Genomic DNA, 27,099 nt, shown 5'->3' on the forward strand with positions numbered 1-27,099 from the left:
GAGGCGTGCGAGCGGCTCCTTCCCCTGAGAGGTGTTCTGGATGAGCTGGATTCATGTCTGCATGTTAATCTCTTCACTCTACCTGCCAAAAGGCAGAGAGCACGTGTTACGGTGCATCAAGATGCTGTGTTCCTCTCCTTTTCCTTTTCACAGAACTCCACAGCCCAGCATCACAGCATGAAACCATCTCAACACTCCTGGCCCCCTGCTGTCTCTGTGTGTGTGTGTGTGTGTGTGTGTTAAGTGTATGTGGGTGAATGGGTCACGAGGAGTTGTTCAGAAGCTCTATAGTTCATTCAGCACAGGTAACAAGGTGAGTCTGTTTGACTTTAGATTGGCCCGGCTCTCGGCTCTCTAGCCCTGAAGGCTGTCTCCCGAACAAGCCTGTTTCTATCTTCCTCCTATCTTTTCGTCCTCCTGTTTTCCCCTTGCTTTCTTTCCAGGGGCTCAATTATGGGAGGATGGTTCTCAAGCGCCCGGCGAGAGCAGATCAGCTGACCCGGGAGAGCAAGCCATCCGACAGGTCCCCTAACAATGATAAATCACACACACACACACACACACACACACACACACACACACACACACACACACACACACACACACACACACACTGAGCCTGGTGAGCAGAGGTCCACCACAAACACATACATACAACATTACAACTTTCACGCACGCACACGCACACACACATCCACAAGCTTATCGTGCTAATAAAGAGCAACTGATAAAGTAAAATGCACCAACATGACAAGGCAAAGGAAGTCAATAACATGCTTCCTCTTAAGGAAGTATAAACAGGGCTTAAAAGGGAGACCGGGGCTAGTTGTCACGCAAGCAATATCTGAATAAGCTAAAACTGCACAAATGTATTTACTTTAAAAGTAGCTTTTTATGTTGTTTTTTTTCATCAATTTTTTGTCAATTGAAATTAGCAAGTCACATGTTGTTGTACTTTATGGACTTTATTCATTTAAATATCTGCTGACCAAAACAATGGCTTGATATTTGTCTGTTACATTTTACATACTGTTTTTTTTTTCTAATTTATTAATTTTTTGTTTCATAATTACTTTGCTGTTTAATTTAAGCTGAAATCCTAAAATATGCTGATTTATGCCTGTTAATCAAATTGTTAATCAAAGTTACCACATACTGTATAGTGTAACTGAGAACTGCCTGAGAACTCAGTATGAACCAATATGACCTGCTAATGGGGCATGTTGTCACAGAAGTTTTTCCTGGGCAATCATAGTTGTAATGTTCAATAGCTTTTTAGGATCAAGATTAACATCCATATAGAAATTGACGTTTAAAAATATTCACTTAAGTAAAAAGTGTGACAACTAGCCCCAGTCTCCATACTTTTGTCCAGGGCTTCAGAGAGCTACCACATGTACATAAAGTACATCTCTGACTGAGCAGAAAGCTCATTTCAACATGCAAACAGCAGGACTTTTCGTTTAATTTAATGTGCATTTGATTGTCTTGTGTTGGAAGCAGACTCATTTGCTAAGAGAGACCACCAATCTGAGTTCATAAGAAACACCATAATCCAGGTGTCCTTTTGAGAGAATCTCACAGGTCGTTAACCTCGCGGTAACCTGGGACTGCCAGGAACGTGTGTCCCGTATGCCAGAGAGAAACGCAGCTGCATGCGGGACAGAGGAGCGTCCTGAATCACGTCCATATTCATGATCTATCTGGACGGAGAGGTGTGTGCTCACGGCCAAACCTTGGGACTGGAAATGAAATTATAGATAAACCTGATACATGCCTGGCCCCAGCAAAGGTCGTCGCAGACAAACACAGCTGGGGTTTCTAAATGCTGGGGCAATCACTGGCACACACACTGCAGATCCGATCAGGATTTTGGAAGGAGTCAAGTAAATGCAAAATTCACAGTCAAACTCTGTGCATTGTTATACACAAATAAAAAAAATAGACCGAGCCAAAAATAGCTAAACACTAAGTTTTTTAATTGACTTAACCACAAATGATTGGTCAGGAAATTTAAGCAAATGCTAACTACTTAAAAAGCCATTGCTGTCTCAGAAAAACATCAAAGACAGAATTAAGTTTTTGGCAGAAATGGAAAGTTGTGTTTGGAGTGATGAGTTGCATGGTGATGCTTCAGAGCGGTGTCTTCAAACATCTGGAGAGAAATATGATAATAAAAGCACCTCTACCACACAGGAGCATGGAGGAAGAGTGTCATTGTGTGGGGAGCCTTTTAGCTGAAAAGTCATGTGAAAAGTCCTTTAATGCTGTGGTGTACAGGAGAATATTGCAGAATAGCTTGCTTCACACAAATGAAAAGTTATCTAAAGAGGAATGACCAGATGTTATTTTCAACAAGACAATGCTCCTGCTCAAACTGCAAAGTCAACCAAGAGAACAAGTCCATCATGCTCATGTTTTGGCCTGGTCAGAGTCTAGATTTGAACCCCTATAGTGAATATTTGGTCTCACATTAAACTCAAACAAACTGGGAGACATTTTTCAACTACCAATGAACTGGTTTGAAGCCATCAACATGGAGTGACTGACACGTCTTTCTGTAAAAAGCTTTCTGCAAGTTGGGGAAGGCTATTCTGTGCTAAGTAACTTTATCTACAGTATTTGTTCAAATACTTGCTAATTCCTGACCATTGAATTTTGATTTAAAAAATACCACTAAATATTTTGCCATTTTTTGGCTTAGCCCAATTTATTTACTTATTTGCAGTGTTCAATTACTTATTCATTCACTTAATTATTTATTTACCTCCTTTCCTGCCTTGTGTATTTACTTGGTTATTTATTTATAGGCCTGTGTCAAAAAACGAGGCACCAGGAACAGGAAAAAGGCGGTGAAAAAAAAAAAACTGTCTACATTCTTATTGAGTTTTCCTCTTGAATGTATAAGTATATAAGAGGTGATAGCTGGCGGTCTCCCCTTGCCACGTATCACAGCATCAAAGCAGCCAGACAATGTATGCTCACTATTAGTATCAATTTACAAATAAACTGCTTTTTTTGGTGACTGGATCTCAGATGTCAGATTTTGATAAATGGTTTCAATTTGGCAGCTGTTTTAAAGTGTCAGTTCGCATCAGATCTGATCCCCTCCTACACCAGAGCCCTGCCCGAAAGAATCTCTCTCACTTAGCTTCCTGCCTTTTTAGGGGAAAATAATCTTTTCATACTAACCAGGCGGCAAACCGCCCACAGGGCACCTGACGGCACATCGGGTTTTTGCGCTCGACTCGAGTGTGTGTGCGTACGCATGTGTGTTTTTGGATATATACACACAGTCTGCACCGGTTAGCATATCAGCTTTGTTCTTTGATTTGTTGCTTGTTGCTGCCCCAAAGCTGCAATATGCCACCAGCATGGATAACAGCACAGATCTAACCTCCATCTCACCCTCTCAAAGCCCGCATCACACAAACAGTTGTTTTTTTCATTCACAAGCTGGAACGAGCTGCTCTTCTACGCTATCAAACAGAAGACCCTCAGGCTTTCAGAATCAAGGTTTGCTTCCCAGACATAGAAAACACCCATCCTTTGCAGCAAGAAAGGACCAAAGCCAAATCGGAGTCTGGAATACTAAATGCCCATCTTGCGAATGTTTTACACCTATTTTAAAGTTTATGTCAAGCTTTTCTTTCAAAAACAGGAGAGGTTGTGTAAATCTAAAACAAGCCCAGGAACAGCAAAATGTGTGATTTTGACTATACAGAAAGAAAAATATGCAGCGAAAGCAATTACTTCAGACCGCACTTACCTTAGGTTACCTCTCTGGGTCTCCAGGGTGGCGAGGGATGACCTTCTGTAGGCCTCTGGAAACCGTATAGTCTATGGTGGGTTCATTCAGAGCTGCGGGACAAACCGAAAATAAGATGTTTTATTTGATTGAAATGACTGCAAGTTCTCTCAGAAACAGGCCATTATGTCATCTCGTCCATTTCCCAGAGTTCTCTGCCAGACGTTCAGAAGGATTAAATATCAGTGCGTGTGTATGTACAATTGTCCCTGTATATTTGTTTACATTTGTCCTGTGGCATCAATCCAAGCTTCCCCCTGTGTGAATTTGTTTTATGAAGTGTTTAGTGAGGCCCTATGGCCTTCCTGTCCCCCTTTACACTTCTTTATTCCCAAACTCTAACCTTTCCTGCCTAATTCAATTCCTCTCTTCTCACTCAACCCTGCTCACAGTTTTTATTTCATTCTCTCACAGCGAACAGCACCTCCTCTTTGCCCCTCTTTTCCATCTCTCCGTCGCGATACGAAAGGCAGAAAGAAACACCCGGAAAGCAGTTAGGGAGATATTTCTCCATAATCAAGCCCATTAATCATAAAAGGCTGTCAAATTGACTTTGGGGACAATTTGTCAGCCTTCTTGCCCGGTCCGCTTTTGTCACCGTTGCCTCTTGTATTCCGTAAGGATGATTGACAGTCCAAATGCTAGCGAGTAGAATACCTAGTTTGCACTAATATGCATAAGCGGTGCTTTCATGAATAAGAATAAGGTGGCTGGCGCAGGAGCAGGGGGCTCTTTTCAAAGGGCCCGGTGCCGTTTTGTCGTGCGTGGCAAATAGATGTTATTACCATTATAACAATATTTGTTTTCTTTCTCTCGGGGGGAATGGTCTCGGCGAGCTGCTAAATCAAATTTGTTTGAGCCGGTTTCACAGCGAGGAGGAGAAAAGAGCTTGTGGAGTGACAGCGTTTGTGGAGGAGAGGGGGGGGGGGGGGGGGGGGATCTTTGTGACTCAATGCCCCTGTGAAAGTGAAAGAACAGTCCTCTCAGGACGCTCTGAGAAAAGGCACAGTGGAAACGATCGCGTTCCTTCTCTGGGTCAGAAGAAATGCGGGGTTTGATCAAACGGCAGTGTTATTAGACTCAGTAAGCAAACTATGTGCCATTGTTTTGTTGTGTCATTTTTGGACAGTCTGCTTGCGATAATTGCTGCCATCTGGATATAAAGGGCTCTATCTTGCACTCGCGCAAATGACTTTGTTCACTGACGCATGTATCATTCCTATTTTGCACCCGCGCAAAAGCGGACTTTTCCCTCCACAGACACACGTCGGTTAACTAAGAAATACACTTGCGCTCCCCGGGGCGGTTCAGCGCAAAGAGGAGGCGTGTTCCGGCGCAAACTTTCCCTCATGCTATTTTGCTTTTCTATAAAACAATTGCGCCACTGACCAGAAAAAAACTAGTCTAAAGTCAGTGGCGCGTTGCGCGTTGTTCATTATGCTATTTTAAGCGCGCATGCTTGGCCATAATGTAGCGGGTGCACAACGCGCATACACCTTGATTCTCTCATCAACACAGATGCAGCAGTTTTTATTTTTGCAAATCATACATTATAACAAGGAAAAATATTAACACATGAGGGAAATCATTGTGGTGTCCATGAAAATTTAGTTTTTTTCCTCCCACGCCTGTTTAACCGACGCTGATGATTTGTATGGGGATGGGAGAAACCCACCCACGATAGATAGATAGATAGATAGATAGATAGATAGATAGATAGATAGATAGATAGATAGATAGATAGATAGATAGATAGATAGATAGATAGATAGATAGATAGATAGATAGATAGATAGATAGATAGATAGATAGATAGATAGAGAGATAGAGAGATAAATAGATAGATAAGTCTGATTTGAACGTTGAATTTCTTGTTATTTCTGCATGCATTCTACTTCAGACAGTCAATAAACAGTGCCGTCTGAGGGTGTTACTGCATGAGGGTTTATGCCATAGTTTACAGGTGCACCGCAAAACACCGCAATACAACGTCACTTCTCTGTCTTTCACGGTCCTGACAAGAACGTCGGTCTCCTCGGCTGTGAACCGCTCTGACGCACGCCTGGCAAATCCGCCGTTATAATAGCAATCCGCCATGCAACATGCGACCTGCCCTTAAAGGGAATGTGAGATGACGCTCTGATTGGTTTATTCCACGTTACGCCCAAACCACACCTATGAATAATGAAGCTACTTCAGGCCAAACTCTTTTAGATTTGCGCCAGGCGCAAGAGGCATTTATCCCGCCGGGAAAATAGCAACAGCGCCGGGATCCGCCCACAAAGTTACTTGCGCTTTGCGCTTTGACACTTGCGTTTCAGATCGTTAAAATAGGGCCCAAAGTGTCAGGGAAAAAAACAGTCGAGAGATAAAAGAAAAAGAACGAAAGAAAGAAAGAAAGAAAGAAAGAAAGAAAGAAAGAAAGAAAGAAAGAAAGAAAGAAAGAGAGAAAGAAAGAAAGAAAGAAAGAAAGAAAGAAAGAAAGAATGAAGAAAGAAAGAAAGAAAGAAAGAAAGAAGGAGGAAGGAAGGAAGGAAGGAAGGAAGGAAGGAAGGAAGGAAGAAGGAAGAGAAAAAATGAAGGAAGGAAGAAAGGAAGGAAGGAAGGAAGGAAGGAAGGAAGGAAGGAAGGAAAGGAAGGAAGAATGAAAGGAAGGAAGGAAGGAAGGAAGGGAAGGGAGAAGAAAGAAAGAAAGAAAGAAAGAAAGAAAGAAAGAAAGAAAGAAAGAAAGAAAGAAAAGAAAGAAAGAAAGAAAGAAAGAAAAGAGGGAAGGAAGGAAGGAAGGAAGGAAGGAAGGAAGGAAGGAAAGGAAGGAAGGAAGGAAGGAAGGAAAATGAAGAAGGAAGGAAGGAAGGAAGGAAGGAAGGAAGGAAGGAAGGAAGGAAGGAAGGAAGGAAGGAGGAAGGAAGGAAGGAAGGAAGGAAGGAAGGAAGGAAGGAAAAATGAAGGAAGGAAGAAAGAAAGGAAGGAGGGAAGAAAGAAAGAAAGAAAGAAAGAAAGAAGAAAGAAAGAAAGAAAGAAAGAAAGAAAGAAAGAAAGAAAGAAAGAAAGAAAGGAAGGAGGGAAGGAAAGGAAGGAAGAATGAAGAAGGAAGGAAGGAAGGAAGAAGGAAGGAAGGGAAGGAAGGATAGGAAGGAAGGAGAGGAAGGAAATGAAGGAAGGAGAAGGAAAGGAGGAAGGAAGAGAAGGAAGGAAAGGAAGAAAGAGAAGAAAGGAAGAAAAGAAAGAAAGAAAGAATGAAAGAAAGAAAGAAGGAAGGAAGAAGAAGGAAGGAAAGGAAGGAAGGAAGGGAAGAAGGAAGGAAGGAAGGAAGGAAAGGAATGGAAGGAAGGAAGAAAGAAGAAGGAAGGAATGGAAAGGAGGAAGGAAGGAAGGAGGAAGGAAGGAAGGAGGAAGGAAGGAAGGAAGAAAGGAAGGAAGGAAGGAAGGAAGGAAGGAAGGAAAGGAAGAAGGAAGGAAGGAAGGAAAGAATAAGAAGAAAGAAGAAAAGAAGGATAGGAAGGAAGAAAGGAAAGAAGGAAAGAAAGAAAGAAGAAAGGAAGAAGAAGAAAGAAAGAAAGAAAGAAAGAAAGAAAGAAAGAAAGAAAGAAAGAAAGAAAAGAAAGAAAGAAAGAAAGAAAGAAAGAAAGAAAGAAAGAAAGACAGAAAGTGAAGGAAGGGAGAGGGAGGAAAATGAATAAATAACAAATTAAGAAAGTAAAGGAAGGAAGGAATGCATGAACGAATGAATGAACAAACAAATGCATTATTGAACAAAAAGGAAGGAAGGAAGGAACAAAGGAAGGAAAAGGAAAGAAGAGAAATAAATAAATAAAGAGAAAAATTAAGAAAGGAAATGAATGATAGAAAGGAAATGAATGAAAGGAAATGAATGAGAAGAAAGGAAATGAATGAAAGAAAGGAAATTAAAGAAAGAAAGAACAAATGAATGAATGAATGAATGAATGAATGAAGAAACAAACACAACAAACAAATGATCAGATGAATGAACAAAATAACAAAAGAAGGAAGAAAGGGTGATGGAGGAATGTAAAAGAAGAAAATAAATGAACTAACAAACAAGAACAGAAGAGAGAGTTAAGGAAAGAAAAAAATGAGACGAGAAGAAAGAAAAGGAAAGAGACACAGGAACAACGGAGGAAGAGCTTCCATGAGAGCAATTTCACAAAGCAATCCCATAAAACTTGCACTTTAATGAACCGTTGAACAGGGGACATGAGAGGGAGGGCTTTGTCTCTCTATCACACCCCCAAGAAATTAAGCCCATTACTTCTCTTATTAAAATCCCCCTGAACTTTGACCCCAGCGCCCCATTGGCTGCCTGCAGGGCCTCTGTCCTCTCAGCCAATCGATACGGCTGCCTCCCGCCGAGAAGTGGGAGTAATTGGAGAGTGTGTGTGCATGGGCCGAACCCTGACCCCGCCTGCATTACACAGCCCATATGAAGATAGATTGCCTGATTTAGTGTAAACATATGCTGCAATTCTAGCCATCAGTGCCACTTTCTCCGTCGTAATTTGTATTGATTTTTTTCTCCCTTCCTCTCAGCCATCCACGCGTCTTTGCTGTGCCTGACGTGCGATTGCGAAAAGGGAAAGATAATGCAGTTCGCTGAAGAGGTGGCGAGTGTGTGTGTGTGTTGGAGGAGACGAATAGAGGGTTGTATATTTATTATTAATTTAATCATCTCCTTATTGCAGGCGCTGTGGGGCTGCACATCTCTTTTCTTTCTCTCTCTCGTTCTCATTTGAAGGTTATCACACTCTCCACTGAGATCTACTGATGCTAAATAGAAGGTTGCTTTGGAGTGTGAGGTAACAGTGAAAGATTAATATGATTTCCTCTTTCAGATGTCCAGTGGGACGGGACAACACAATGAGCCGCCATAGAAGACAAAAAAAGCATTTCCTCGTATGCTTGCATAACTCTATTACCGTCGAAATTTTGATCATCAGCACGACAGGGTCAAGTCTGAATCGTGTCTCCCGTCGTCATCGACACGCATCACAATCCTCTCAACAAAACCGCCGAGCATTTGACCTCTGACATGCAGTTAACCTGCACGGCACACCTGCGTTTGTCCTCACATGAGCTTGTTGAGGCTCCATCTATCTAGCAAATTAGAGGTAGTGCGTGCAACTCTGAAATCAATCCCGGCATACCTCTCTGTTCTTATTACACGCTCTGCAGAAGTCAGAGGTCAAATAGGGCTGACTGGGAAACCACTCAACACGCACCAACTCATGATAGCCAGACCTAATGAGGGCAATGCTTACAGCATGAGGCTTGTGAAGGGAAATAAAAGATGAGAGGTAAAGATATACAACCAGAATGAGAAAAAAAAAGCTGAGAATAAATGAAGAATTGGCTCAACACACAGGAAGTTGAATTGGGATTCGAATTGAAGTGACAGGAAGAGGAATATTTTGAATGACATCTTATTTAAACATCAAAACAAGGTTTTGTCAAGCCAAATTGTAAAGTTCCTCTCAACATGCTTTGCTTTTCTAGTTAAAAAAGGCATTTTTCTTTCTTTTCATTTTTATTGATTTTAATTTGCTACCTCAATTCAAATTCAGAAATGTAATTGTGAATGGAACACAACCCTGCTACACAAGCTATCAGAGCACTTCATTTCCAAGCCGAGCCTGAATAACTCGTCTCCCGCCAACTGTATGTACGTTTAGTTTGCGCTTGTTTACATCCATGCTCTCCGATGGGCTTACATCTATTTACCCTCCACTGTTTTTCTATTTACATTCTCTTGTTCCCACTTTCCAACAGGCCCCCCAGCTGATCATGTTTCCCCTCTCCCTGATGGCATCTGTCTTTACAACATGGGGCTTTTTAGGTGCCATATCCATTCCCGTTCTCTCCTCCTTAGTCCCTGTGATGCAGTGATCGTAAGCGTAGTCATGCCCCCTTAGGCCACAATCGCAACCGTGTGTCCGCGCCATTCAGAGAGAGGCTATTTCAGCGGTCTCCCTCTAACGCAGACTGAATGATTTTAGATGGAGCCCTCGGCCCATCTAAAACACTTGATCAAGCCCTGCTCTGTCCACGGGAGGCGCATTGATGGAATGGGGAATTTGATGCAGGTTCGGATTCCGACGCAACATGCCTCAATTTCTCATTTTCATGTGCTACATGATTGATATGGGAGAGAATGGCACCGAGCGGCTCTTTCACCTGCAGATGGGAATCTCGCACTTAGATTGCCCCGCTACTCTTTAGGGGGAAGACATTTACAGGTGCGCAACGGGGCGACGTGAGAGGAAGCGATTTGTTTTCCGGTTCTAGTCTGTCGCCACGAGGTCACAGATCTGGCTTGTTGACAAACGTCTGAAACCCCCCTGTTGCGTGTCATCGATTTCAACCCATCCATCTCCTCTTTGTCTTCACGTCAAAAAAGGCCGCGGCACGTGGAAATACAGCGCTTCGCGAATGATGGAAAAATCAGAATGCGCTTCTTTGCACCATTCTGAAGGAATAAAACAAGAAGTGAATTCTGATCAATCATTACGGCCCCGCTCCCCGCTCCCCGCTCCCCCATCCCTAACCCCTGCAACCCCCAAACACTCCCACCACCTCCTCCTCCCTGGATCGATCCTCATAGAAATTTCATGAACTTTAAACTGTGATTGACAGTAGAGGCAAGGCTGCTTTAAAGTGGAGAGCCACCAGGGAAGATGAAGAAAAACCCACCCCAGCCTCTTCAAACACGCAGACAACACAGACTCGTTCGCACTAAAAACCACACACTTTTAATTACGGCTTGAATACGCTTCGCTGTTATGGCAGCAATTACGAAAGCCGAGCTAACCTTGGTTTACCCCTGTGTGACACCGCACTATGACACACTGTCTGGATTTTTAGGGGCAGATAATAATCAACAAATGATCCTCAGATTTGGTCTGACGTTATAGTAAGGGAGCAACAAGATGTCCCGAAAGCACAAGTGCTGTATCACTTCACGGGTGTCAGTCATTCTGTATGCATGTACAAGATGGGAAATAAGATCAGTGAATTAAAATCGGAGGAGGTTGAACATTTGATGAGCTGAGGAGGGCTTTACTTCACCAGGGGAACGTGTCATTCCTCTACAGAGCCGAGACTCATTTCACTATCAAAGGAGTCTCTTTTCTCTTAAAGAGGAGACCTGTGGAACCAATGTTGGAGAATTAGTGATTTCATGGGGGGACACTTTAGGCTGCGACTCCAAAATAATAACAGACTCCTCAGGTGGGGGAAGTATGGCTTTGAAGCACACTTCCTTGACGTGTCACTCAACTTAATCAAGGCGCTACAGAGGCAATTACCTAACAGATGATTAACATATCTAGCTGGCAAGGCAAACGGATGCAAGCGGTAATCAGCATGGCTGCATCACTGTTCGTTCTCCGAGGAGAAAGAGAGAGAGTAGGGGTGACAGAAGGAGCTTGGTGTGTTAATGTCACTTCTGCTTCACTACATTCAAGTCACTGCAAAGTACACACATTTCCACATATCTGAGGCCCTGTTTACAACTGGTATCAAGATGTGTTTTGGTCGATCGGATCACAAGTGGACGACACTAGATACAGGTGTAGACAAGGTTTAAAACGCTTTGGGCTTGTCCACTTTCGACCAATTCCAGGGGTAGTCGAAAACGCATTAGATTGCTTTTGTAGTGTAAATGCTTGTGTGGTCAAATGCGTTCAAACAGCCAACTCTTCAAATGCCTACTCTCCGCCTACTCACCTAATAAGTGAACATTATGGGAAGCACTCTAGCCAGATGAGATTTAAACTTTGGCTGGAGACCTAAGTTTGGTTCGAAAACAAAAAAACGTACCAAGCATGTTCTTTCACCATTCCTGATTTCTAGCACGCACTCACAGTTCGGAGTGGTCTTGCGGCTATAAGAGCAGAAACGAAATCTTATGCTCTCCGTATGTTTTTCCAACTAAATTTCCAAGCTTATTTTGTCCATTAGATCGAAAGATCTGGAAAAAAAAACACACATTTACCCGCCCATAGACCCTCCCCTCCAAGAAATCAGGACAGAAGTGGCTAAAAGTGGACAAAAGAGACTGCTTAACCTAGTGTAAAAGGGTAGGTCGTCTGCTTATGATCCGATCGAGCTTAATGCATCTTAATACCAGGTGTAAACAGGGCCTGAGAGTTGGTACTGTGTATTATAGGGCTGTAAATACAATTTACATCACAATACATGCGTCCTGATTCAATTCATCAATACAGTTTCAATCTCTCTGAACCTCAGAGTGGTTTTGACTGCACTGAGAAACATAGTCTCAGAGTTTATGCTTATTTACTTTTAATGTCAAAGAAGCATTTTATAGTGTAAAAAATGTTTTATTACCAAGAATTCTGTTTTTATGTCTACAGAGTTAAAGAGCAATATTTTAAAAATACAAAATTATTTAAATATTTTAAATTATTATTAAAAATAATTATAAATTATTAAAAAATAATTATACAATTTAATATTTTTTTATAAAAAATATTTGTTTAAATAATAATTATTATAAGTTTAAATAATAATTTCCGGTTTCCATTACGAGCATTTATTTTGGTGCATCACCAACAAATATTGATTCAAAGTCTTAAAGTATCAATGCAATATTATGAGAAAAAGCATGGTGGTACGTATATGTCAATATACTGTATGGTTGTTTCAGCACAGCCTTAGCATTTTGTCAAATACAAAAATATGAATTAGTGAATACTCCTGACAAACTCTTTATGTTGCTTGGTTAGAAAGAAAGAAAAATGATGATGTTTCTGCTTTTCTAACATTTGAAATTGGACATTACATAAGTAAACGCATGCCAATAGCCTGGTTATGGATTCCACTAAAAGGCTGTACTTCAGCTACTGTCAAAGTATCTCACCAATATATGCCACAGTGAGGATACTGCTGACAGACCACCTCCTAGTGCGAGACTCACAAATACATCGGCGTCCAAGCTGTGAAACAACTGAACGAAATGATGACATCATGCCGGGTCCTGTTCTACGTGCTCGGCAGCCCTGCAGAGCTCATCCAGTGGAACGTTCCGCTAATGTGTTCCATCTGCCCGCTCCGAGGATGAAAAGGTAACAAAGTGGCCCATTGTTCCATGGCTTGTGCAACAAGTGAACTGCTCCTGGTCCCTCTCTGAGCTCAGGCTATGGGAACGGTTTTTGAGAAACATCAGCCACTGCATCCACAGAGCCTGTGCCATTAAGCTTTAGTGCCAGTATTAAAGAGCTTATGTAGTGAATGGCGCCAGAACCTCTGGCTGATGTGAGAACACAGCGAGCAGGTTCCAAATCCAGCCCATGATTTTAAGTTTCATACCAGCTGGGTGCTCCGTGGTTTTCCAATCAACTCTTCGGGCCCCAGGCTGTGGCAATTACATAGCTAGATTGAGAAAATCTTTGTTGTGTAGCTTTGACATCCAATCCCACCCTTACAACGATTCCCCTAGTCTCTTCCACCCAACAATTCTCTTAGACTCTCCTCCTCAAACCTGAAGATATTCTCAAGAATGTTTCAACTGTTTGTCAGTATAATGAAAGGTATTGGGATCCAAAAGAACAACATTGGATCCAATTGACTTATACTTAGCACAGTGCCAATATCTCAAAATATCTACTTTTGTGTTCCACAGAAGAAATAAAGTCATAGAGCTTTGGGTATTTTTTGGGTGAACTATCCCATCAACAGAGCTGCAAGTCAATATAACACAATATGAACCTAAAGTAAGCATTACCACCAAAAAAACAAATACACCCTTCCTAAACCTTTGGGACCACGCCAGCCTAACCTACAATGACAGCCATTAGCTTCACAAAACAACCCCTTTTCTACAATTCATGCTCAAACCAGCTGAAATAAGGTACCGGGAATGGGTTGAGCAGTTGGTCGGGGAGGTAGTACACCCAGTCCCTGCCCATTCTGTAACACAGCACCCTATTTAAGTGACCCCTGAATCTTTTACACAAAAGGTCTCACCCAGCAAAGATGCTACAGCTCTTGTTTGCAATGCCAAAGGCTGTCAGCCTGGAAAGCATCAGGCAAGTTCTGACAGGCACATTGGCACCCAGGAGAGCAGCGCTCTTCATATTAACAGTCCCGCACCTCCAGTATCCTCTCAGCCTCTGTTTCTAGGATATTGTGCAATTGCTTGGAATGCATGCAGCATCTCTAAGGGAATATAAGCCCTCCCCCTTTCAGGAAGTTGAGAGGATGTTTCAGATACAAGTTTTATTTCTGGTAGATCTCCTTGACTGATGCAATCAAATAAAATGGTATACCCAAAAGGCCAAATCAAATGCTGACTTTTAGATGCCCCAAATACAGCTTGAACGCTTGCAAACCAGGGGTACGATGTGCTGTCGTTTAGCTGTACATCACTTCTGGTCACATGTATTATTATTATGATTATAATGGCAGAGGCAGTAAGTTACTGGCTATTGGGAGGGTGGTGTTAGCGTAGGCTGGATCCATGCCGCCAGTCTCAGAGCTTGTAATGTATAGATCAATGTGGCCGTAGGGGAAAGAGGATCAATGGCTGTTGAGTTATTGCAGTATTTGGCTACTGATTTTAGAGAGCTGTGTTTTCCCAGGAAAGTCAATACCCTCAGGCTCTTCACACTCATCTCGCCCTCCTTCCTCTAACCCAACACCTGGGGAGTCTTAACCCCCTGAGAGACAGACAGAGAGAGAGAGACATGAGCTGGTGGACTGAAGGACTTAATGATGCATGCAGGCAGAAAGCAGAACTAACAGAATAAGAGTGAAGATCTCTCCGAAGGGAGAGCAAGAGAGAACAGAGTAAATGTGAGAAAGCAACAGAGCCGTAATAGTTATTAGGTACCAGCTGCAACACTGAAAGTGAGAATGGACTTAACATTCTGCTAATCTAACAAGATGTCCTAACTAGCCCATGCCACACATGAAATGCTTTCAGGGAATTTGGACATAGCAAATCTTTGACATTTCCCTGTAGAGCTAGACATGGTAAAGCCAGAGCCAGCAGGTGCTGAGTAGAGTTGTGTGATATTCAGAATTTAACTGAGAAACCCTTTAATAGCAATTAAATAACATAATTTCAATTTGAACTGATGTGGTAGCAAACAGGATACAGAATTGCAATTTGATTTTTTTACATTTCTGTGACCTGGAAAGTAAAACCCTTTTCCTGTTATCCCAATATAAGATCCTGTGTAGGGCATGTCCAATTTAAATAAAAAATTCCATGTGACAAAATTCGAACTGATAAATTCTAATGTACTAAATTCTGAATTGTATCAAGCCCCGGTGAAGAGAGGTGAACTATCTCTTTACCGGCCCCAGATGCTTCAGTTTGAAGACTGTGAGATCACTTCCTGTGATGGCCGTGTTAATGGCAGTGGTATCAGAGAAGACATGCTGAACACTGCTGCTCTGGCTTTGCACTCCAGCAAAGATAAGACAGTCAACCTATAATCAGTGGAATGGGCACATTGACCATCTTTGATGAATTTCTGGAGTCCATTACTGCTAATGAAAAGCAGATAAAAGGAATATGATAAAAATAATGTGTGTCTGCACAGAGATGCCAGTTTCCTTTGCCAATGTACGTATCCCCCTCCCAATCCCTAAGGCCTGAACGCTTAATTTCTGATGACCTAAATGTATCTCTTTCAAAATATTCAAACTGGCTTGTGTTCATTTGGAAGTGTCTGATGATAAGGAGTGAGTATTTATTTTTATTTTTTTGCTGGAATGCTGTGTAAAGTTGAGCTCACTGGGGCTTATGTGAAATCTCTGGTGGGAAAGACATCACTGAGGTTAGATGCACTCTCATTCCTCTTCAATTATGTACAGTCTGCCTATTTAGTATTTAAAAGCCCGCTTCATTTCACATTCATGAATATCACACATCTCTGGGACAGTAAATAAGTTGCTGGATGTATGTCAGTGCATCCACAAACTAAAATATGTATGTGTGAATCTAATTTGCAGCGTACAATGAAAATGACTTTGAGAAACAGAAAGATTAGGCACTCCGTCTCCAAACTATATTCTTCTAGGAATTGCTATATTAAAAAAAAAGTGTATGTATATAGTCTATGTTTTTATTATAAATGATATATGTAATAACAAAGAAATTATATTAATATTGAAGATAGTACTATTAAATATATAAATATTTACTAAATAAATAAATTAATTAATATATATATATATACACCCATTTAACTTATTTATTTGGTAAATATTGATCTTTTATATATATATATATATATATACACACAATGTATATACATATGTGTGTGTGTGAGTGTGTGCGTGCGTGTGTGTGTAATTATATATATAATGTAGTTTTGTATTATATTATATTTCTTTTTCATTTATTATAGAGAAATATATAATTTGTGCATGTATATATTCTCATTGTCCTCTATCTTGTATGACCTTACATTTACTTTTGTCTCTGCCTTCTGATTCAGAGATATTCCACAGGTCCTTTTTCATTCATCTTTACAATTTGCAACAGGCTTTCATTGCACTGAGAATATTCTTTTGAACTTTAAGAAAAATTCGAGCTATTCACAATGCGGACGCGGTGAACAGCTGTCAGTCAACTCATCTCGTCGGTCCGGCAGACATTAGCATTGCAAAGGAATGGTCGAAGGTAAGACAGGGCCGTCCTCTCTATTGTAAAGTTGTCTCTTTTTGCTGCTTACATGGCAAATGCATCTGAATGAGAGGCGCTTTGAACAAAGAACGTGGGAAATACACTGAGATAAAGCTGATGTATAACAGAAAGCCTGAACACTTTCTTTCTCTTTTATGGCCGTCGCTGTGACATTTTCTTATCACACCAAACAGTCCTAGATCTGACCTTTCGCCTACTTTGACTGGCATCTGGATTATTCTGATGGAATAATCGTATGAAAAGCATTGATTTGACTAAATGATACTCGTCCTGCCTGTTGGACACAGGAGAACGGACATCAGCCAAAAGTAAAGACACGACCGCTTGTGTGGAGTCAAGAATGACCTGCTAACATCGTGGGAAAGCGTCTTTACGGGGAGCAAAGCATACAAGCCCTAGTATTTTAAGCTAACAAAGGCAGGAACTCGATAAAACGGACAAAGAACACATGCAAAAATCGACCTCTGAGAAAGATGACAGAAATGTATTCTGATGCCGGAGATGGTTGCAATGGCTCCAGGCAGTTGCAAAGTGTTGTATACCTGTGTAGACGAAGCGTCCCGGAGCTCCTTTGCAGAATTGCTTGGACTTGTAAGACAGTGTGACCTCCACGACCCCAGGGATGTGTCTAGGGGGCGTCTGCACCCGAATAGCGTGAGGTGTGATGAGCTAGAAGCCATCGGAGCACACGTTCAGTGGTCAGTACTCAATACACAAGCATTGTCTCCAATGTTAACACAGTTAATGCTCAAACTAAATAATGATTCGTTACTCAAGGACACGGTTATAGATTTTAATCATATAGTGGGATCTGTTGTGCTGTGGTTTTTATCTCTCAAACTTGAAATGTAAAGTTTTATGTAATATTAAACATTAAATGTAAGAGTGTTTACATTATTGAAACAAATTTGATTTATTTAAACCCATGTCCAGTAGGCCTACCAGTACCAAGTCAAAAAGGACTGTATTCTTTTGAAGAAATAGAAAGGTAAGAAAGAAAGATAAAAAAGAAATATTTAAAGAATAATTAAATGTTTAATAGTAAAATGATTTGGCTTTAAATAAAAAAAATACAAAAAAATACAAAAATAAATAAAATAAAATAAAATAAAATAAAAATGTCTGATGTGCCCCAAAATAATAAAATAAAATAAAAATTATAAAAATAATAATAAAAAAATAAAATAAATAAAAAATGTCTGATGTGCCCCAAAATAATAAAATAAAATAATTAAAATACATAAATAAAATAAAATAAAATAAAATAAAATAAAATAAAATAAAATAAAATAAAATAAAAATAAAATAATTATCCTTCAAAAGTTTTTAAATTTCATAACTTACCTCACTCCAAACCAGCATCGTGCCGAAGACCACTTGTAATCCGTCAAAGAAGTTGTCCCCAATGATGATGACGGTCGCCCCCCCAGTCGTCCATCCTTCACTAGGGCTGATGGCCTTAATGCATGGAGTGGCTGCTTCGGAAAACAAGATCATAACACAAGCACTAGGTTAGAGCGGGTCGGTGTCAAGGTTCATGCAACATTTGGGAAACAATATCATTAAACAAATTACCATTTACCAGTGTTTTACTCTACTCTACACATACTCTCAATGCAAAAGAAAAGAAAACCTGATAAACAGGAAGTCCGATGACTGTAAAAGCTCATTTGTTTTGTTTTTCCTTTGGTGTCTGTGCATCACTCAGCTCAATAAAACCATTAAGATTTTTTTTTGGTCTTTTATCGTAAATCCGTCTTTGAGCAGGCGGTATGGAGACAGACAGGCTGACTGAACGACTGGCCCAGTCTCCACTGGCTATGGACGGGAATTGATTGGTCGCAGCTTGGTGAGCTAACAGGCAAACCAAGGGGCTCTTGGTGCAACTACAGACCACATTACTGCATATTGTGCTGTACACCAGCGGCCACTTTACTCGAACGGCATTATGGGAATGCAAAGATCCCAAACTTTAGGGTCTAAATCAGTTCTTATTGCTTTTGATTGTTCTCTTTGTTGCATAAGTAAAAATCTCTGGAAAGAGGGAATTTTGATACATGTGAAAACGAATAGATGAAAGTAAACAATCTTTGGGCGTAATTTGCATTCACCTGTTGCGGTGTAAAGGAACAGCTGTTCCTTTTTACAATATCTGCATGGGTATTCTATTGTGTTAAAGATGAAAGCCTGCACAACTCCCACAATGCATCGCCATCAGTGACTTCCTCTTCATGTTCTGGTCTTTGGAGAACTACTGAAGAGTGACTAAAAGTAGAGCAGTGACTTTCCTTGTCCTCGATTGGGACACAGGAGTGCTGGTGATTCCACAGTGACGGTTTTCACACAAAACAGTCACAGAGCTAATCACATGTTTTCCCAAATACAGGAACTGTTCTGAGGTCAGCTGGGAGGTGATGTTCTGCGCAAACTTTTATCACTTCATATCAAAGCAACATTACCCAGTGCAGCCCCTTCAGATAGACAGATGTGAGACTACCTGTACTCTAGAACTAGGTGAGGAAGTTGAAAGTAACAATAACGAGTTTGGCTTTCCTCATTTATTATACTGAATGGGGTCTCAAACTTACATTACCATTCAAAAGTTTGGGGGTGATTTTTGAATAGATTTTAAGTCTCTTATGTTCACCAAGGCTGCATTTATTTGATCAAAATTACAGTTTTATAATTCGAAAAAATCGTTTCCATTTGAATACATTTTAATTTTTACTCCAGTCCTCAGTGTCTCATGAAACCATTCTAATATGCTGATTTGCTGCTCAATTATTATAAATGTTGGAAACAGTAGTGCTGTTGTGGAAACTTATTCTAGGATTCTTTGATAATTAGAAAGTTAAAAAAACATGTATTTTTTGGTGAAGGTTGCGTCTTACCTTCAGAAGGGTCCAGGCGTCGTGCCCTCCGCCCATGTTTGGAGTTGTTGTGGACGAACATGTTATCTGACACGGCCAGGACATGGCCGTCCACATTCACTGTGGTGGACACCACCACCTACGGAGACACCAAAGCGTGATTACTCCCTGGTTGTGTGCATGCAACCACATTGTTTTTGTCCGCACATTTGTATTCTCACCTGAAATCGCCTCATGTCTCTGGGGTTCCCTGCATTTTTCAAACAGTTCTGATTACACTTGAGGAAGAATTTCAGGAAAAATCTGGAAAAGAAAGACAGAAACATTTTTTGAGTGACTCAAACACAATGAAAACACTCAATGAGAGATTTAGCCCAGTCTCAAAGCCGGCTCAGAGAAGACACTCGGTATAGACGTATGATGTGCAATTAGAGATGATGTTTGATTTTTCTTCCTTTATATTGAAGACCAGCTCCAGCTTTGTTGATTTACTCGTATTTTTACCTCAGCCTGGCGCTATTGATCGGGAATAGATATCAATGAAGATGAGCCGTAATAGCCTCCGCTGCTGGAGGTGGGCTACAGTACGAAATGGATTGCAGTCTTAATGCATTTCCCCTGGCTGGTAATCTCTATGCATTCATCTCCAGGACCATAAGCCCCACTATTTTGATGGAGTGCTTTCCTTTTAATTGCCACATTATCACAATAATAATCCGGGCAGTTAACAACCAGCAAGGTCGCAGACAGCCATGTCACATTAACCACAGGATAACCTCCGCCGCTGCCGCCCCACAGAGCGTGCGGAGAGAAGGATGCTGGGAGAAAAAGCGGCGAGAGAAGCCTCGTCTGCTATATAAATGGCCGCCATCTGCAGACGCCATTGATTTCTCCCTAATAAGACAGTAACAATATCTTTAAAAACACACGGTGCTAACTCAAGCGATTTCTTAGAATCTCACTTTACCGCATGACATAATCACTATATATACTTTAACCCCATCAGCGCTCTTACAGCAAACGCCCAGATAGAGATAGGAAAGAGAGAAATCCGGCGAGAAAGATGGAGAGAAAGGGAGAAAGCCTGCTCTCTTTAGCTAGTATCGACTGATACTTGATCTGGGTTGCTCTGTTGGCTGCTAATGCCCTTTATGGCCATGGAATACAATAATATGGGGAACCCATCCCTGAGCTCCATTCATATGATATTGGAGTCCTTGGAAGGAGAGATATGGATCAATAAGGATTGAATTAAAACACAGCAGGAGACAAGGGCTGTAAGTGAAGCTCTTCTCAGATATTAGAGGAGTACTGTGTTTATACACCGCCCCAGTCACCATCTGAAAGTAGAGAATCCTGCCTGGATCGTGGGCTGAAACCCGTCCCGCTTTGGCGGTTCTGGAACGGCACAGCCCTCGGAGTCAAGGAACACGGGGAGGAAAGAGAGAGAGATGAGGGCATGGAGGGGGAGAGAGGAGCACGTGACGGGAGAGAGTCTCGTAGGTCTAGACTTCTCCATCTGCCACTGGGCAGGAGTTGACAGGGAATGTGAGATTCCAGGTCTCATCCTGGAAAAGCGGCAGCACTTCAAAGCAGGTCGGCTCCCTTCGGATCGAGGCAGGACTAGCCCAGTGTTTGGAAGTGTGCGGGATGAGGGGGGGTAGAGCTGCTTTTAGATGACAAGGCTCGGGGTGGAATAGAGATCTCAGACAGGAAAACGGGGGCGAGTGGAAAGGACCGAGCAGGGCAGATTCTGAAAGAGTCCAGTGTAACCAGCAGACTTTAAAGGAATATTCTGGGTTAAATGCAACTTAAGCTCTATCGACAGCATCTTTGACTTTTAATGGGGCAATTGTTCTGTTCACCCAATAGATGTTTCAATTCTCAAATATAATATTGCATTATATAATAAACATTTGCTATTTCATTTTATATATATACGAGCACACAATCAACATAATAAAAAATAATTGGTATCCATTTATATTTGTGTTGCAATACATTATATTGTATTATATATTGCGCAACACTTAAATATAAATGTATTTTGTACTGTTTTATATATGCATAATTCATATTTATATTATTTTTAGATATAATATATATTTTTATATATTAAATATATAAAAATATAAATAATAATACATCTATATAAAAAGTGTCTAATGATAGAAAATTCTGTTATAGCCTATATATCAGCTTTATATCGGCCATTGGACTATTGCAAAACCCATATAGGTTCATCACTATACAAAAAATTAATTATTTAAAAGCATTCTCCTTGCTAATTAGCACAATGACAGAATAAAAGCAAAAAAAAGAAATCATATATCATATACAATGTATACATATACATATATCATATACATATATCTTATCATTGTCACTTTCAGAAATACAGAGTGTTTTCATTTCCAAGTGTGGATACATGTCATCCTGAAGTCCCCTCGAGGCTTTGGCAATGACTGATATTGTACCTGTGATACAAAGACCCCAGTATGAAATGGACAGACAGCTATAGGAAAAGACAGAATGACAGAACAGGTGAAATTGAGGTGTGGACAGAGAAAGACGGAGAAGGGAAAGACTAACTCTCACGCTGAACCTCTCCCTCCCCATCTAAAACTTATTAAAACAACATAAATAATTAATGACCTTCTAGAGCCAGGGCTCGGTTATTAGTCTCAGTGTTTCTTTTTCTCCATCCTTCTCTCTGTCTCTCTCTCAGTCTTTTGCTGTCTCTCTCTCTTTCTGCTCTTAAAAAAGTGGGTAAAGATAATGAGGGAGTTGGCGTCTCTGTTGTAAGCCGTCACCTCATTACGCTGGCCTGCAATCAATTACAGGGGATGTGTGGCCCTGTCAGTCCCTAATGTGCCTCCAACTCCAAATCAGGAATTACTGCTGGTCTACAGCACCCTTACACTTCTCTCACTCCATCGCTCTGTCTCTAACTTGAGGGAAGGGCTGGTGGGCTTCAGGCTGTGAAGGCCAGGGTCTCTCGCTTTTAGCTCAGAGAAAAGCCGTATGGCAGGCCCTCATCTAAACCTGACTTTAGCTGTGTCAGACCACCTGACCATTTACAACTCTTCAGTACATGCACATAAAATAGAGTTTGAGTTGTTTTATGGGTGATACTGCCAAACAAATGTTTTGGCAATGTGCATTTGTCAGTATGAAGGTGAAATCTGAGAGTTTGAGGACATAAAAGGACCAAAATGTAAATCTGGGAAAATGATTATAAAACCAAACATATGAATATATGAAATATAAATTATTTGCTCCAAGGTAACCCTTTCATAGACTCAGTTATGTATTTGTCTTCTAAACTTCCATAGGGAAAATAAAATACAAAGAAACGAGACAAGTATTAAGTCTTAAAATGACTGTAGCTTAGATAAAGTTGGTCTCTGAATAGTTTGATGAGTTCAAGAAGATTTCGAACTTTTCATTGCAGACTTATCAAATCTGAGCACAGTTTGAGACTTTGTCGAAATTTCTTCAGAAACTTTACAAGAGATTACAAGTGGCTTTGGAGAAAAATCTGATAAACTGGAGATTTTCTATTCTGTCTTCATGGTATCAAGAAGAAAAAAGGATATATTAATGGGATAGTTCATTCAAAAATAAAAATTCTGTCATCATTATTTTGAAGAATGTTTTAACCTATACAATGAAAGTGAGTGGGCTCCAAAATAACAGTGAACCAATGGGGTCCAAACAGTGGGTCCAATTTCGGTGAACAGTTCTTAAAATAACCATTTTCTTCTTAATGTGTAGAATATCTCAAATAAAGAACCCTTTTTTCACCAGAGTGTATCATTATAGCTCACAATACAACTTGTTGTACCTGCACAAAGACACATGTACATATTCACAAACATTCTTACACACATACACGCATATACACACACACACACAAATGTCCTCATGATGTGTGAAAAGAGCATCTCTGTCTCACCCATCGTCTCACACACATACGCACACACATCCCTGGAGTCTCTCACTTATTATGTTAGGCAAGAAGAAGAAGAAGAAGAAGAAGAAAAAAATCAATATTTCAGCAGAGGTATTTTTAAAAGCTGCCATTGCTCCAATTCTCAGCCACCGTTTGCTGCGAGCGCTCGTTGCTTTCTATGAAAAGATGCTCTTTCTTTGGGATGCTTAAGACGGGCGGCGATCGCTCTCTAGGCTCTGCATCAGATTAACAGGATGCTTTTTGTCCCATTCACAACGTTCGGCTCTCTCTCAACACGCTGACTGATATCCAATTACCTCACTGTATCGGAAAAGGCGGAATCAAAACTCGCTTGCTTTTTCTGGCCCTCTGAATGTAGCAAACTGTGTGAAATTATTTTAAACCCACATGCATAGTTTCTGGCAATAATTTAGCACATCCCTATAATTTATTGTGTATGATAGCAGAGAACATTCCGGAAACAAACCAGAGGTTATAATATAATTTCACAGATTTTTTCCTCACTTCAGAATCATTTTAGTTAACGAGGACAAGATTATATTAACAATATAGGTGTACAAAAAAGGCAAGGTGTGGATATGTGTGTAAGAGAGAGAGAGAGAGAGAGAGAGAGAGAGAGAGAGAGAGAGAGAGAGAGAGAGAGAGAGAGAGAGAGAGAGAGAGACTGGGGCCCTCCTTTGCTCTCCTACACGTCATCAATTATTCACTAGCCAAGATGGCAATTACAGGACCGTGTACAATCAGACTAAATATTTAATAAGGCACTCAAACAGTCTCTAGAACGGATCTTTGTCTCTCTCTCTCTCTCTCTCTCTCTCTCTCTCTCTCTCTCCTCAGTCTCATCCTTTACACTGCATCTAACGTCCACTCCCCTGGCCTCTTACCTTTGTTATGAGTACAAAAACAGTTACAGCTCACAGTCTCCTGCGCGTATCAGAGATGAGCACTGACTGAATTTCGCTTGAATGCATATAAAATTTATTGTACGCATCTGGGGAGTTTGTAAAACACGAAGGGAACATTTTTAAGAATTTTTAGGAATAAGGAAATGATCTACCAGAGAAAAGCTAGAGAAATTTTGTCATCATTTACTCACCCTCATGTCCTTCCATTTTATTCAGTAGAACACAAAAGATGATATTCTGAAGAACTGTTTTTGTCTGTTTAATGAAGGTCAATAGGATCAACCAATTAACTTTTGAACCTCATTGACTCATTTGAACCTCCATTGTATGGACAAAAAAAGATGTTTTTTGTTGTTGGTTTTTTTACTCCTTTTGTGTACCACAGAAGAAAGAAAGTCATACAGGTTTGGAAGGACGCAAGAGTGAGTAAATGATGACAGATTTTTCATTTCATTTTCATTATAAATATACACTCACCTAAAGGATTATTAAGAACACCTGTTCAATTTCTCATTAATGCAATTATCTAATCAACCAATCACATGGCAGTTGCTTCAATGCATTTAGGGGTGTGGTCCTGGTCAAGACAATCTCCTGAACTCCAAACTGAATGTCAGAATGGGAAAGAAAGGTGATTTAAGCAATTTTGAGCGTGGCATGGTTGTTGGTGCCAGACGGGCCGGTCTGAGTATTTCACAATCTGCTCAGTTACTGGGATTTTCACGCACAACCATTTCTAGGTTTACAAAGAATGGTGTGAAAAGGGAAAAACATCCAGTATGCGGCAGTCCTGTGGGCGAAAATGCCTTGTTGATGCTAGAGGTCAGAGGAGAATGGGCCGACTGATTCAAGCTGATAGAAGAGCAACTTTGACTGAAATAACCACTCGTTACAACCGAGGTATGTAGCAAAGCATTTGTGAAGCCACAACACGCACAACCTTGAGGCGGATGGGCTACAACAGCAGAAGACCCCACCGGGTACCACTCATCTCCACTACAAATAGGAAAAAGAGGCTACAATTTGCAAGAGCTCACCAAAATTGAACAGTTGAAGACTGGAAAAATGTTGCCTGGTCTGATGAGTCTCGATTTCTGTTGAGACATTCAGATGGTAGAGTCAGAATTTGCCGTAAACAGAATGAGAACATGGATCCATCATGCCTTGTTACCACTGTGCAGGCTGGTGGTGATGGTGTAATGGGGTGGGGGATGTTTTCTTGGCACACTTTAGGCTCCTTAGTGCCAATTGGGCATCGTTTAAATGCCACAGCCTACCTGAGCATTGTTTCTGACCATGTCATCCCTTTATGGCCGCCATGTACCCATCCTCTGATGGCTACTTCCAGCAGGATAATGCACCATGTCACAAAGCTCGAATCATTTCAAATTGGTTTCTTGAACATGACAATGAGTTCACTGTACTAAAATGGCCCCCACAGTCACCAGATCTCAACCCAATAGAGCATCTTTGGGATGTGGTGGAACGGGAGCTTTGTGCCCTGGATGTGCATCCCACAAATCTCCATCAACTGCAAGATGCTATCCTATCAATATGGGCCAACATTTCTAAAGAATACTTTCAGCACCTTGTTGAATCAATGCCACGTAGAATTAAGGCAGTTCTGAAGGCGAAAGGGGGTCAAACACAGTATTAGTATGGTGTTCCTAATAATCCTTTAGGTGAGTGTATATAGCAAAAAGGAAGCATTAAATTGATCAAAAGGGACGATGAAGACATTTAAATGATTACAAAAAAATCTGTTTAAAATAAATGCTGTTCTTTAGAACATTCTATTCATCAATGAATACTGAAAACATTTATGGTTTCCACAAACATATTGAATTTATATACAGTATATATAAATTACATTTTAAAATATATTAAAATAGAAAACAGTTATCTTGTTTTTACTGTATTTTTAATCAAATAAATGCAGCATTGGTGAGCATAAGAGACTTTAATGCAGTCAAACGGTTATGCACTAAACTTTTATGCTTATAGGGTTGAGGGTGTGTTCAAATCATTACCTCTAAGGATAAATAATAGCAATACTAATAAAATATTACTGAAATTACAAATAATACCTGGATTACAATAGACATTAAGTGACAGGGATGTACACTAACAATCATCTTTTTTGCTTCTTCCTGTTTTATATGAGATTCATCTCATACAAAAGATGCTGAATTGCAACAGACAAGGCTGGGAAAATAAATCCATGACTTCACCATGGGAAAAATGGGAAAGAAGGAGGCGCAGACAGTCAGATAAGAAATGAGAAGATCCTGCAAAAGCCCTGATGGTGGGATGTTTGTTTGGATCAGTGAACAGTGTCCTTGTGTCTGTTTGTACTTAACGGCAGAGACAGACGATGAAGCAACTCAAATCACAGTAACAGAATCGCTCCTCCCCTGTGATCAGGTTTCCTCAAGACCCTCCTAAGCATTATTTTGGCCCCTGTTGCCATGGCGAAGTACACATTTGTACCTCCAATTGAAATCAATCCATGACATAATGCAGTAAAGAGAGAGTGTGTAAAACACGTGAACGTGGCTGACCTCACAACGGAGGAATGGATCAGAAATTACTGCAAGCTGCACTTCCTGAACAGAGCACAGTCACTTATTACACCCATAAACGAAACACCAGAAACCTGCCACACTTTCACACGGCCCATTATGTGAACAGAAACTGCACATTCCCTCATGAAGTCTGAATCATTATGCTCAGCACAATAAATACTAGATTTTATGAAACAACACTCCTTAATGAACTGTCAAATGTCAACAGTGACTTTGTACAGACTGCAGGAAAAGAGAAGTAGATCTTACAGATGATTTGGTCCC

The 27,099-nt window shown here is 40.7% G+C and overlaps 1 protein-coding gene across 1 annotated transcript in view; it reads right to left on the reverse strand.

The window, feature by feature from the left end:
- LOC130095638 (transcription factor COE1) overlaps positions 1 to 27,099 on the reverse strand; it is a 116,566-nt gene that overhangs the window by 17,663 nt on the left and 71,804 nt on the right. The window contains 5 exon segments of the mRNA XM_056262370.1: positions 3,770 to 3,861; positions 17,042 to 17,168; positions 17,844 to 17,977; positions 19,391 to 19,508; positions 19,591 to 19,672. Of these exon segments, the coding sequence (XP_056118345.1) occupies positions 3,770 to 3,861; positions 17,042 to 17,168; positions 17,844 to 17,977; positions 19,391 to 19,508; positions 19,591 to 19,672 (553 nt within the window).

Source organism: Rhinichthys klamathensis, unplaced genomic scaffold (assembly GCF_029890125.1).
Source record: "Rhinichthys klamathensis goyatoka isolate OS25496 unplaced genomic scaffold, OSU_Roscu_1.1 h1tg000192l_1, whole genome shotgun sequence".
Lineage (NCBI taxonomy): Eukaryota > Metazoa > Chordata > Actinopteri > Cypriniformes > Leuciscidae > Rhinichthys > Rhinichthys klamathensis.